The 14,390-nt window shown below is 47.6% G+C and overlaps 1 protein-coding gene across 1 annotated transcript in view; it reads right to left on the bottom strand.

The window, feature by feature from the left end:
• HECTD4 (HECT domain E3 ubiquitin protein ligase 4) overlaps nt 1–14,390 on the bottom strand; it is a 2,691,195-nt gene that overhangs the window by 332,104 nt on the left and 2,344,701 nt on the right. Inside the window, exon 73 of the mRNA XM_086943079.1 lies at nt 8,493–8,648. Within this exon, the coding sequence (XP_086799205.1) occupies nt 8,493–8,648 (156 nt within the window). The remainder of the gene's footprint in view (nt 1–8,492; nt 8,649–14,390) is intronic.

The following is a 14,390-nucleotide window of genomic DNA, read 5'->3' on the forward strand; positions in this document are numbered from 1 at the left end:
CTGAGATTTTCCACCCAAGCTCCACTCTTCTGGAATTCCCTCCCCCCAGAACTCCGCCTAATACCCTCCTACTCTCAATTTAGGAAGTCGCTCAAGACCTGGCTTTTCTCCCAAGCATACAACTAACCTTAACACATTGCCGTGACCTTCAGCCCCTCCACTAAAGCGAAAAGAAACCACTGGTGTACGTGCGCTCTACAAATAATTTTTATCATATCATATCATATCAAGGAAGGCAAAAAGAGGAGCCACAGCAAGGCGGGGGGGATGTAAAAACCTCTCTGGGGCGAGACAGGAATGGCAAAGCCCCAACAATACACCAAAATCAACTGCGTCCACAGATGCCTGAGAATGCCACGGAACAACTGTAGGCAGTGATGCAGAAGCAGCTGGACAGGGCCACGTCAGTCTGTGGGACCCAACCAAGAGTATGTACCACCACTGCAGGAAGCAAGTAACAGGGAGAGGTGCAGTAGAACCCATGGTAAAATCCCCAGGCAGGCTGAACACGAGAGCTCCACAGGATCCTCCAAACCTTCCTGGCAAGGAACAGCAGCTACACAACAGCAAACAAATACCCCACATAGGTTACGTCACATCCCTATAGAAAGCAAGGGACACCTCTTGAGACAAGCTCATAGGCAGAGGTCAAAAGAAACATACAGCTGGCCCAGCTGCAGTAAAGTAAGGGAAAAAACCTCTGACTGAACAGTCATACAATCTTTCTGGTACAAACCTCCTGGACCCAGAGACAAAAAAAGAAAAACAGTGACAACACCGTCACACGAAAACATAGATCCACCATAGGGGACTAAAACCCCGAGAGTCAATGAAATCCTGAAAAGAGATGCTGCACTGCTGATTCGGAATGGTCGTCAAACAAATGGGCTCCATCAAAGGGCAAATCTCTGAGTCGCTCACCCGAATATTTTCTGGGAAAATGCCATCTCGTAGCCAAACATGGCGACGCAGGGCAACTGAGCTGGCCACAGCTTGACCCACAAAGTCAGTGGTGTCCATGGCTGACCGGATGGTAAACTGAGCCATGTCGCGGCCATCCAGAACAAGCTGGAGCAGGTCAGGACGAGGGCCCTCCGGCAAAGAGGTAAGGAGTAGCTCAACGGAGTCCCAAAGGGAAGGAGTAGCTCAACGGAGTCCCAAAGTGCAGAAGTAGCCCGAGAAAACACGCAGATCGTGTTTAGGAATCGAAAGCCGGAGTTGGTCGACGCAAAAACATTGCGGCCATACAACTCCAACCACCTAGACTCTTGAGTGGGAGGAAGCAGCGGTGGAGGAGAGGAAGGAAGTGCAGCCTGGACTACCAGTCCATGAGCCCTAGGATGAATGGATAAACAGGCAGGGTCAACTGGAGCCGGGCGGTGCGCCACAGCACGAGCCATGGGGTCACCAGACGAGGGTCTGGCCCAAGACCCCAGAAGGACATCATATAATGACCTGCCAAAGGGCAAAAGAGACTCTGCATCCACCGAGCCCCGGTGAAGAAGATCCAACAAAGGATCCGAAGGCTGGGAGACCAAGGGCGGCTGCATTTGTAAAACATATTTGGCCCTACTAACTGCCCTCGCAAAGTCAACGCTGGCCTCCGTGGCCATTCGAGGGGGAGACAAGTCATCTGTAGGGGAGGGTTGCAGGTTATTCCATCCTCCCAGCAACAGAGGCCTTGCAGCGAAATGAGCCGACCAGTGCCCCATGGGATTTTGCTCTGTGGTGCATGGGAACACCTGTTTGGGTGGGGAGCCCACTGGGGTCACGTCTCCAACAGAGGAACAACCGGGGACTGAACCGGAGTTGACCGATGTCGAGACGGCGTCGGATCGGCGCTGATGGCCTCCGTAGAGGGCTCGTCCACCCGGTGTTGGGCCGGCATCGATTCGACCTCCAACAAGGTTGGAGCCTGCCGAGAGGTACAAAGTCGACTCAGAGTCGAACTCCACGCTGCAGCCCCATCCAGCGACGACGCAGAAAGCCCCGCAGGACTGTGCGAAGATGTGTCAGGAGGGCTAGACGTCAGAGTGGGATGCCCATCCGGGCCGTGACCCGATGTTGCAGCGACTCCAGGACCGGAGTCGAGGCTCTCGGTCGGTGCAGAGGGCAAACCCCCAACCTCAGTCGTTATCCCCCGTGTGGGGCCCGAAGGCGCACCAGGAAGAGGGGGTGACCCAAAGATGGCATGCAGAGCCCTGGAATAGGCTTCCATCTGGGTTCGAGTCGCCCCAGCACCTCTCCTGAGCGCTCGCGTCTCCGATCTGTCCCCGAGGAGAGACCTTGGCGTGGGAGGAAGAACTGCGCCATTTGGAGCCCTCCACTGGGGATGAAAGCCTGTGCTGTGAGGACTCCGACCGGGACATCTGGGCAGACAACAGTTTCATCCGCCATTCCCGCAGGGACTTTGGCTTCAACTGCCGGCAGGCGTCGCATTCGGTGGGGTTGTGGTGCTTGACCAAGCACCACATACAGATCACGTTGGGATCAGTCGCCGACATCTGCCGCGAACAGGACGCACACGATTTGAAGCCTGCAGGCATCGGCACACTGTTCCAGTTGTGAAGGGAGTCGCAAAGGCCTGAAAACAGGCCAGAGGAACCGCTTAACTCCGGATCCGCGTTGGGACGCAGAAAAGAAGAAAACTGACTTCAGCACGCAGAGGGGGGTCTTATATGGCTCCACTAACGTCACTTCTGTAGAAAGCCTGCAGAGGTACTGCTGGGCAAAAAGTTTTCCAGATCTAGTCTGATGCCTGGGGATATTCTCAGTTAAGAAATCTGTGGTTAGGTGTCTCTAGAGATACAGTCATACATTCCTTTCTGGATTACCTCACATTCCCCACTCTCACGACTGAACAGCGCATGGAGCTAGACACCCTGCTTACTCTGGAGGAAGTGAAATGTACAATGTGCGCACTGCCAAATGGCAAAGTCCCAAGACTCGGCGGCTTTCCCTATGAATTTTATAAGACATATACCAAGCTTTTAGGGCCACAACTACTGGGTGTGTGTGAGGCGGCCTTAGAGGGCGTTCCCTTTCCTACCTCTCTGAAGGAAGCTACTTTGATTACCCTGGAACGTCTTCCTGGCGGCGTTTCAGGTAGCAAAAACCTTGGATGAACCTCCAGATATTCCTAGTATCAGTTAATCTAGGTTGCCCTTAGAAGGTGAGGTGAACTGATAGCAATGATGTCTGAAATGCACATCGCACACCATGTACACTGGTCCAATGGGCAAGAATACGACACTGAGATTGATGTACTTCTGCTTGTGATAATGGCACTACTGTGATAGATTGGTACTGCTTCCTCTTCCCCCCTGCCGCCCCTATTTACCCCACTATTTCATTGGATTGGTTGTTTTAAAGTTTTATTATCATATATCCAGTAGCTTGAACATCCATCTGGGAGTTGCGACATAGCAAAAAGTGGAACTGCACATGCGAAATCCATACGTGAGTGTAATTGACACTGATGTTATGTTTCTATAGTGGAATAGTAGCAAAGCTTGTATGACATTGTACAAATACTTTATTAGATGTAAACTATTTTAATGTATAGATATGGATGGGGGAAATACTGTGTTAATATAGCAATACAATTATATGATGAATATGGTTTTGCTAATGTCAACTGAGTCTGCAGATGCGGAACAGGCCCGTAACTGGAGTTATATATGTAAAACGCAATAAAAAGATTAAGCAAAAAGAAAAAGACCCCAGTCACAACGCTTCCAGACAAAGGAGGTGAGACCCTACTTCACCTTGCTTGTTGGCATACCACATCGCCGTTTTGTTGTCTGTCAACGAACCGACAACAATGCAGGGGAAGAAAGCCTGGAGTGAATAGTCTGTAGTTCTACCAGGATGATGTGAATCATCTGTTCCTCTGGAGACCAGAAGCCCTTGATCCCCAGATGAGCACCCTACTCCAGGGTGAAGGCATCCGTTACTACCGTAGCCACAGCCACCAGAGGAATAATGGCTGTCCTGTGTGTCAGGTTCACCTCCTTCCCCCACCAAGCCACTTCCACTACAGCACTGTGGTAGATTGTGATGGAGTCTGCCAGATCTATCCTGTACTGTAGCTATGCTCTGTGGAGACACCAATGCAGGGCCGTTATGTACCAATGTACGTGTGTGACTAGGAGAACAGGAAGCCAGCAAACCTAGGAATCACATGATTCTAAGGTTTGTAATTCTTGCCTCTGGTTGGAAGAGCAGAATCATTTGCTGTATGTCACGGACACTTTGTGAAGGTAGGAAGTTGCATAGAAGATTGGTTTCCAGTACCGACCCTATGGACTGGATTACTTGGGTGGGCCACAGATGAGATTTGGGCTCACTTGACTGAAAAGCTCATGTCAAACAGCAGAGATGCAGTGGTCTACAAAAGGCGGGACACCAACTCAGACGAACTGGCTTTGAAGAGCCTGTTGTCCAGGTATGGAAAGATGGGGATGCCAGACCATCTGAGATGTGCCGCCATCACTGCTATCAATCAAGGGTGAGGGTTTCAAGACGATGGGAGAAGATGGGGAGCAGATCTGTCTAAGTGCTGGGGTCATTCCAAGAGCCAGGTCTTGAGGTTCTTCCTGAACTGGGGTAGCGTGGGAGATAGTCTGAGGTGGAGGGGTAGGGTGTTCCAGGTCTTGGAAGCGAGGATGGAGAAGGACTTTCCACTGGTTCTGGTCTTGCAGATCAGTGGGACGGTGGCCAGGGTGAGCGGGACAGAGGGGATGTGTCTTTTGGTTGCATGGAAGGAGAGGCGGCTGTTCAGATATGCTGGTCCGGCGTTGTGGAGGGCCTTGTAAGTGTGGGTGAGGATGTAAAGACGCAAGCTGCAGATGTCAAACCGCAAATTGGTAGTGCAAAGAGCCTACCACAAACTGCAAGTATTTCCGATGAGAATGCAAGTTAGGGATGAGGAAGTAAGCATCCTGCGAGGACAGCAACCAGTCTCCAAGCTACAGCACCAGTAGGACCTGAGCCAGGGTCAGCATCTTGAACTGTTCCTTTTTGAGGAAGACATTCAGGCTCCGGGAATCCAGGATAGGGCCCAGACCACCGTTGTTCTTTGGGACCAAGAATTAACGTGCAAAACAACCTTGACCCTTTTCCTTTCCTTCTCTGGCACAAACTGCACTGCTCCTTTGAGAAGGAAATCCACCACAGACTGTTGCAGATTGGTCAGGTGGTTGGGAGGAGGGGGCATGGGGGTGCAATGGTAGGGAAAATCTGTAGAAAGTAGGAGTAACCCTTTTCTACAATGTCTAAGATCCACTGGTCTGAAGTGATGAGACAGCCTTCAGAAAATGGGACACCTTTCCTCCCAAAGGCTCCACGTGGGGTTGAGGGAGTTTACTGGGCTTACTTTTCCTGGAGCACTGGGGAAGAAGAGGAGGAGTGTTGCACATTACATCTTGGGCCTTTTGCTTAACTACATCTTTACTATAACTTCTGTATTGTCTGACTTCTGCTGCTGTTCCAGGAACAATAGTGGGTAAAGGTGAGGATGGAAGGTGAACGCTCTTCGAAAACAGTGAAAGCAGGTTGAGGTATCAGGTCTTAAACCTCTCCAGCGCAGTGTCCCCAAAGAGTCAAATGACATTGAATGGGAGGTCCATTAGATTAGCTTGGACATCAGAAGAGAAGTTTTAATGTCAGGAGCCAGGCATATCGTTGTACTGAGATGGAAGAGCCATCGCCTGGGCTAACAAGTCCGCTATATCCAGTTTGGATTTTATTATGTGCCGCAAAGCATTCTGGCCATCACCTATCACTTCTTGGAAATGTTCTCAAATGTCAGGAAGCACATGGGAAATGATCCTTTGTTCCATGTTCCCTAACGTATGGTTGTAGCGAGCAAGTAATTAGCATTAAGTCATTTTTGAGCTATGCTTAATGCTGAAAAGATCTTCTTTACCCAAGCCTCCATGCATTTTGAATCCCAGACAGAAGGAACCACTGGAAAGCTGCCCCCAGATTGTGCCCTGAACATGAAGCTTGCATGAAACCAAGCTCTCCGGGGAGGGATGGGAAAACAAGTAGGCCTGACTAACATCTGCAGAATGTTATTGGCAGGCCACTAGGTGAATTACTGCCAGCGATGAGGAAGGTTTCTCCCCTGCTGCTAGCTCCGGGTCCAATAGGGCTCCAATGAAAGGGAGAAGTATCTCAGCTAAAGTCACCGAAGGAAGAAGAACCTCAGTGAGGGCATTTGTTTTAGTGACAATGGTGGGCAATTTAAGGTCCAACATGTCAGCATCCTTGAGGAGCATCACTTTGCGAAGGGAGACAAGCTAAGGTGTAAGTGGTGAAGTGGGGTAATCTCATGCAAGGTGTCCAACACGCTTACAGTTGACAATCCTTGAAAATCGAGGTTGTATTGGATGGGGTTGTCCTCAGAGTAGTGCTTCACTGGATCTGAATTAGACCTGAAAATCTCATAGAGACATGCCCTACACATCTCCTCTTCCAGAATCCTCTGTACCCCTCAATGAGAGTGAACTCACTGCTTGACGTTGGGTTGTGGTGACTGCTGTATTGTATCTAGGGCTGGTGGAGGTGGAGTTGGCGATGGCAGAGGTGGTATCAGCAAAGTCCATGGAGCTGGTTGCGGCACCAAGTAGTGAACTGCGGGGTCGAAGTAGTATGGAATCAGCTCCAAAGGAATGGCCCTGAAGGGCATAAAGAGTGGAAAACTTTGAAGCACTGTTGGACCAAGGGGTGCTGGATGGCTTTGAAGTTCTTGTTGATATGGCACACATGGAATTGAGAAACACTGCAGGATTTGCACCAGGCGCCGAGAAGTGATGGGGCTGACACAGGAAGCGTCTACTGCATTGAAACCTAAAGTTTACCTAGAGCCAATCCTACAGGGGAAGGTCTGCATGAAGGATCCGCTGTGGGGATAACAATAAGCTCTGGCTCCGATGACGAGGGTTTTGTTGGAGATGGAGATCGATGAGAAGATTTACCATGAGACCACTTCTTATCCTTCTTCTTGCGCTTGTGTAGTTTCTTACCTGGCAATTTCAATGGAGAATGGGAGCAATTAGATTGTTAATGGTGGCGTAAATCATCCTTTGTCTGGGCCATAAACAGTTTGGCTTTTCACTCTTTAATGGCCTTAGGGTTCATGCTGAAGCATGAGGAGCACAACTAAGTGCTTTGGTTGGAGCCTAAACACCACTAGCAGATGGCATGGGATCTGTGATGGACATTTGTCCCTCACATTCCATGCAAGGCTTAAATCCTGACTTCTTTGGGGAAGCATTCCAAAATGTTTTGTTACTGTATTAGTAATGAATTTATGAGGGAATATTTTCCTTAGATGTGAATTTCCGAATCTGCATCAAAGGCGCAGAATAAAGGGAACTGACGGTGCGCCATGGCGAGGGCTACATGGCTTAATTGGCATCATCTGATGTCACTTCTGGCAACGACCGAGTCCAGCACCCTCTACTAGCTTCCTCAAAGCGTTGAAGTTTCCAGATCCAGTCTGATGCCTGGGATTGTTCTACGGGCGAGGAATCTACAGGTAAAAATAGTACTCAGCATAAGTCCTTTTCAAGTGAACCCTTGAGTGACAAAAGAAGATACTTTTCTCTTCTGACCAGTTTGATAAAGAAGAATCTCATCCAGTCTGTCTCCCACTGACTGTAAACACTTCTCTGGAGACCTCTGCAGATACATTTACTATTTTTCACAAACCTATAAAGAGCTCTTTGTCTGAATTCAGACCTCACAGGTCCACTTGCTTGGCTTAGCACACGTAGGTCCTGCGTGCAGCTATTGCTGCAATGTCTGTCACAAAATACCTCCTTCTGCTGCTGTCAGCTTCAGAATCAGTGTATGTATGGTGAGAGGGCACAGTTGCATTTTGTACCTCACGGTCCTGTCCTCAATTGGGCTTTCTCATATCTACCTCACTGTAAAGACCTAACGCCTCAATGCTTTAAAGTTAGGCAGCTGAAAAATGCTTTAATAATGACTGGCAGTTGCATAACACAATTTTAAGCGAGCCCCTGTCCTTTCGGTTAGCACAACAGCTAGGGAAGCTTTGGGAAAGGCAAGTAGTCTTTTAAACATCACCAGAATCCTTCACATTCAGCATCAAATGGTGGATGTGGACAGCCAAAGGTATAAACAAGCATATTATCATGGAGCACTGATGCACAACTCATTTAACAAATGTTAACAGTTCTACTATTGAGCTCTTGCTTTAACGTAGTCAAACAGTTTTGCAGCATGTGTTACTATCTTCCCTAACTCTACAGCATTAATTTGGATGGACTTCTCAGGATGAAAAGAGCGGTTGATGTGTTCAGATTTGAATTTGTAATCTCAAGGTTATACACCTTAGCAGGCACATTGACCAATTGAGTAGTAACTGACAAGTTTAAAGCCTATATTTGAATGTTGTTGGATCAAAGTCAATAAAAACCATAACCATTTTTATTCAAAACTATAAACCTCTTACTTACTTGTTCCATGCACTTCTTCTCCAGTAAAACGAATGTTAAAGGCATACGTGGGGTCTCCTCCACTTGCCAATTTAACACACAGCTGAGAAGATGGGACAGATTCAAGCTGTCGGGCTGCCTGGCAGAAGTAGGAATTTTCAGAACAACGAATTTCTCCTAAAAAGGGAATAAGACAAATAGAAGATACTTTATAGAGCACAACATTCTCCAACTTCCAGGTGATCAGCCAAAGTGTAGCAACTTTCACAATATCTAACTAAAAACTTACAATTTAACGAGTCTCTCCCCAAATGTGGGTCACAACCCACTGAACAGACAGCAGCTATACTCTGAAGCACACATTTCTGAAGTGTGGAAGCTAGCTACCAAGAGAGAACAATGTTTCTCGAGCATACCTTAGCACCTCTGCAGATATTCCACTTTTTGAAACGTACCCTGGTAATAGACAAGATCTGGACACTTCAAAACAGCTTGGAGACATAATCCGTCAGACATATCCAACACTGTTCCCACAAAGTCAGAGCAAATGCCTCACACTTATTCTTGATGAACAAATAACACAAGTAGCTTACCTTTGTTTAGTATCTTTCAGTGGGTAATGTATCTTCTCACAAACTCCCACTTTTGAACTCTCCTCCAGATACCAGACTACATCTGTAAAATCTTGGAATAACTCCCCAATACCTAAAGGTGATATCAAGTAGCTAAAGCTCTGGTCCCTCCCCTCAGTTATGGTGACACAAAGCCAGGTAAGGCACCACCCAAGTGCTGACACAAGTTCCTATCCTCTTTTTCTATGGGGTACGGAGAAAGACTTAATGATATTGATGGCATGTACAACAACACAATGCTAACTTGAAACCTTTTAATACAAAATGTAAACCTACTTATCAGAAAGGGAAGGATGGTGGGGGTTGAGTAATCTAGGGCAAGATAGTAGATCCACCACAAAGTGTTTTACCAAAGATGAGTAACTTGATTGATTCTTCACCATATGAATCCCTATCAAAGCAGATCCACAAGGAGGCAGACAGGCATTACACAAAAAGCCATGCAGCAAACACATGGTGAAACGCCCCAGGTGTAAGTCAAAGCAGTAATGACAGGTGAAGGAGTGGACCAAGGTGTTGTAGGGTTGGCAAATATCCAAAACAAGGACCCCCTCAGGCAACTGCAGGAAAAGCATCCTTGCACCTGGAATTGGAACAAAGAGGCCTGAGCCGTAGCAGCCGGCTTTAGGGTGGAGTGGCAGAGTTGTGAGCAGGGGTGGAAGCGGGAGGGCAGAGAAAGAAGGAAAAAGAGAAGAACTAACCTGCCGTCTGCAGCCAGCCAGTTTGTGGCTCCACTGCAGACAGAGGCTCCCAGATGCCCCTGCGGCCAATCCTGAAGCTGCTCTCATGCATGAGAGCAGCTTCAGGATTGGCCTGCACGCCGATCATTTGCACTCACAGGGAAACTGGGAGCCTCCACCTGCTCTCTCCAACCGGACAACTCCGCTCGGGTTGGAGAGAGTTTTAGTGCACATGACGGTTTGGCCAGCCAACCCCATATGCGCACTGATAGCAGTGCTGTCCACCACTCCCTCTCCTGACTGCCCCACGATGTCCCCATGCCCAAGGAATAGCACGTAAACGTTGAAAAATAAAATGATAATAAACTTGCTTTATTATGGTTTTATTTTTCAACTTTTGAAGCTGCTGGCAGGGGGGGGGGTGACGCTCCGACATAGCAGAGGAGCCACAGATGGGCCAGAGTGCAAAGCACCAACTTGAGTGGAAAGAAAGAAGTAATTAGCAGATGGACAGAAAGGGCCTACATCTTACTCATCTGGTTTGCCTAGGTGATGGCAACAAGCAATACCATAGCATTCGCTTGAAAGGAGTCCACAGCAAAAAAACAAGCAAAGATCAAAAACAAGTACCATTGAGGCATGATCAATGTAGAAGATGGAACAGATCACAATTGATGATACAAACAAGGAGAGCTCATCAGGAAAGCAGACAAAAGCTAAAATAAGATAGTTAACTTTTTACAGTGCCTAAGGCTGAGGCTTGCTGGGTAGAGGATAATACAAACTTCAAAACACCAGAAAGGCGGGATACTTGGAGGGCCAATCTTTTCCTCGTCACAACAGGTTACAAAGCGTGATAAGGGGTCACAATAAACAGCTTTAGTAGGAGGATGTTAAGCAGTCAAAATCACAACTACTACCTCAGGTGCCAAATAAAAGGTGCTCCGATCATTCGGCTTGATCTCCAAGCACAAGAGAGCAAGACAAGAAGGTTTCAAAGGAGAACTCTCCCCACCTGCTGTGACAAGAGGTCCATTCAGGGCAGATGGAGAAAAGGAATGCAAACTCTGCTCCACCAGTTCGAAGTACCCTATGCCCAATCTGGGGAAATCCAATGAATCTGTGCGTGGAATCACAAAAATGGGTCGTAACGAGTAGTGAATATCAAATTCCGACTGGATCCTGAAAGCATACGTGGGGTCATCCATCACATAACTTAGAGGTCACAAAATGAGTGAAACTGACTTTTTTTTACCAATTAGCAAACAAGTCCACTAGGAGTGTGCCCCAAAAGGTGAAAACTGACCAAACCACCAATGGACGAAGACACTACTCGTGGTCAGCAAGATAACACCTGGTTAACTTGTTTTTCCCCACACTGAGGGACCACAGCAGATGGCTCAGAGAGAAAGAATACAGGTTAGCAACGACTCAGTGCCAAATCTTTAGCTCTTTTAGTGAAAGGAGGCAAGAGCACACATCACACTACTTACAGCAATACCAAAATGAAGTAATATTTTCAGTGAGGATCTTAACAAACTTGTTGTACACAGAAGGAAAAAATCATTTGAGAGCTTTCGAATTGCCAGCAACTAAAGCAGTTTTTATGTGAAGCCTTTGCTCTGACAGGAACTACTTCCCTGTATCTCTAGCTAATCCTGGTAAAACCTCAACTGAAAGTTGAAGCATCCACCACAACAATGGCCACAGCTGGAATCAGGCAAAATGATCTACCACAGAAAAGTTGCACCACTGCAGATCACCGGAGATTAGTATCTAGTCCAAAATATGCCTGAATGCTGGGCCCACTGGAACCAGGGACACCACTGTAGAAAGTCAATATGCCATTTTACTAGTATGATGAGCAGAATGTAGGAGACCAGAAGGCTGAGGACAAACACCAGGCTCAAAGCTCTAAGCCTCAACGTTACAGTTTAGCTGCAGAAGCATAAACGCATGCATATGATTAGCGTCTAATGCTACTCCACTACTTTTTTTTTTTTACTTTCATGGGGTGCAGTTGGGAATTCAAGAAATAAATTGAAAAGCTCAAGTGGAAGAAAAGTGTAGCTGTTCTGCAAGGTTGGCCCAACACCAGCTGGAGCAAACAGCCCTCATCAGCCAGGCACCAATGTATGGAAAGACATGTATCAATGACCTGGAGATCAACCGTGACCGTAAACATGACAAATATGAATACACACAAGGTTGATGTGAGCCTGAAGGATGGGACAGCAAACTGGTAACTGGCGTACCCAATCACAACAAGCAGATACTTCCTAAGGATTTGTTTAACTGAGTCATGGAAATCTAGGGACACCATCCAATTTAAGGACTCTAGGGCTTCACAAACTATGTCAGACAGGGTATTTTGAAATTCTCCTTGCATAGAAAGTAATTACGAATCCACACATACAGAATGAGCCAAAGGTTCTGGTCCTTCTAGGAGCTTAAAAAGTAGTGTGCCACAACAGTGAACATGGTTGATCTTCTCTGAGCTACACCGTCATCTTGCTTTCTGCTTGGAATCCATATAGATCCATGGGGTCCTAAGTGCTCAGGTACCTCACATCTGACAAAAAACCTACAAGGGGTGAGGGGGCAGCAGTGCCCTTAGTGGACCTGAAAGTGGTCTTGACAATACCGGGGCCGCACAACCACTGACTGAGGAGAGTTACGTGACCTGGGTCGACCCATCATCCCCTCCCCACGGCAGGTCCTGGCACCTCACGCATGCTGGAGAACCTGCCTGGAGAAGCTCCAGCGGCTGCAGCAGTCTTGGAGAGCAATCTGTCCAGCTGGGGAGCTGCAATGCTTACAGTCTGTGACATTGGCAAAGTGGCCTAGGATTGGTGGGTGTCAGGCCCTCGCTCCGGTCGGACGAACCCGTCTGGGAGGCACCAGCGCCAATTTGAAGGAGCTCCTGCCAGCACAGGGGCCCAAAAGGCCTGTAGATAAGGAGGCAATGCGGCAGGAGCTGGGAGAACATTTTACCACCTCCCCCTTGCGTCGCAGGGCTAGAGTGTCAGGAATCGGAGCGGTCTAGCCCTGAGCCTCCACCCCACAAGACTATTGTGGCCCAAGGCTGTAGCCCTCCACCAGACAGCACACTGCAGAGTGGATTCTAGGAGGACTTGAGGGGTAAACAGATGTGGACACCCAACCAATTTCAGGGGCTTGCAACCACTGAGCTGTTGTTATAACATATCAGGGATACAAACCACAAGAGGCTCCTCAGGGCCTGGGTCCCCTAGATTCTATGACACGTTCAGACTCAATCAGCAGCACAGAGGGGGGCTTACGACTAGCCCCCCCTCCATCTTTCTGGTCACCGACATGGTAGTGAAGACCTCTGGACAGTATCAGTCACTAGGGCCCAACAGATTAATACTATTTATTGCCTAATCAGCATTCATCCATGCGAGTTCCAGAGGTTGGGTGTGACAGAGGTGAAAAGAGTAGAGGGGACTCAGTGATCTAGAGAGCTCAGGTGACACCTTAGGCGGACCCGGCCCAAATAAAGCAGACCAGTCTTCAGCACAACATATGACTCTGCCCAATACAACTTAGACCACCTACAAGACCCTGGCGATTCAGGGCCCATCAATAACACCATAGAAAAGATAAAAAGCCTGTAGCCCAGACCTCTTAGCGCTGAATAGAACAATTCACATTGCCCAGAGGGACCCCTAATAAAGAACTTTCATCAACTGCTACATCGCCCCTTCTGGACCAGTCGGCTCCCATCCTGCATTCAATACAAGAACTTTGGGGCATATGTAGGTAATTTCCATTTTGCGATTCCCATATATCGATTTTTAAGGAATCGCTATTTGAGAATAGAAAAATGGAATGTAGGTAAAAATTCGCAATTTATTTGCGAATCTCTAACATTCCTTAATTGCGATTAGCAAATTGCGAATCGCAATTAAGGTATGGGTGTCCAATTCATTCCTATGAGCCCATAGGAATGAATGCGGATACATTCTCAAATTGCGATTTTCTATGAGAAAATCGCAATTTGAGAATCGCAATTCCAAGGGTGACAGGGTGTCCAAAGGACACCTGTTGTACCACTGGAATGTGCCTGTAAGTACATGTGGCGCACATACATGCCCTAAGGGCATGTCTGTGCGCCACATGGAAGTTTGAATTTTTTAATAAAATGCATTTTTGAAGGAATTCGCAAAATACCATCTACTTGAAGTAGGTGGTATTTTGCGATTCCTTATGCAAAAATCGCAATTTTTAAAGCACCCCTACATAGCATTTAAGGAATCGCAAAATTGCGATTCCTCAAATGCTATAAGCAAAATAAGGAATCGCAATTTTTGCAATTCCTTATTTTGCTAAGTGGCACCTACATATCAAAACGGTGTTTGCGATTCGGAAACGGCTACCTACATATGCCCCTTAGATCCTCCCTGGAAGGGAAAACGGGCAAATTGAAGGTCGACGTGTCTCTGCTGAGACAAGACTTGCCCAACACAGCAGAGAGGCTTAAGGAGGCCAAATGTCACATCTCTGAAGCACAAAACACACTCTACACTTTACCAGTCACGATAACGGAGTCCAGAAAACTGTTTATCACCTTCAGATATGGGCGG

Source organism: Lissotriton vulgaris, chromosome 11, assembly GCF_964263255.1.
Source record: "Lissotriton vulgaris chromosome 11, aLisVul1.2, whole genome shotgun sequence".
Lineage (NCBI taxonomy): Eukaryota > Metazoa > Chordata > Amphibia > Caudata > Salamandridae > Lissotriton > Lissotriton vulgaris.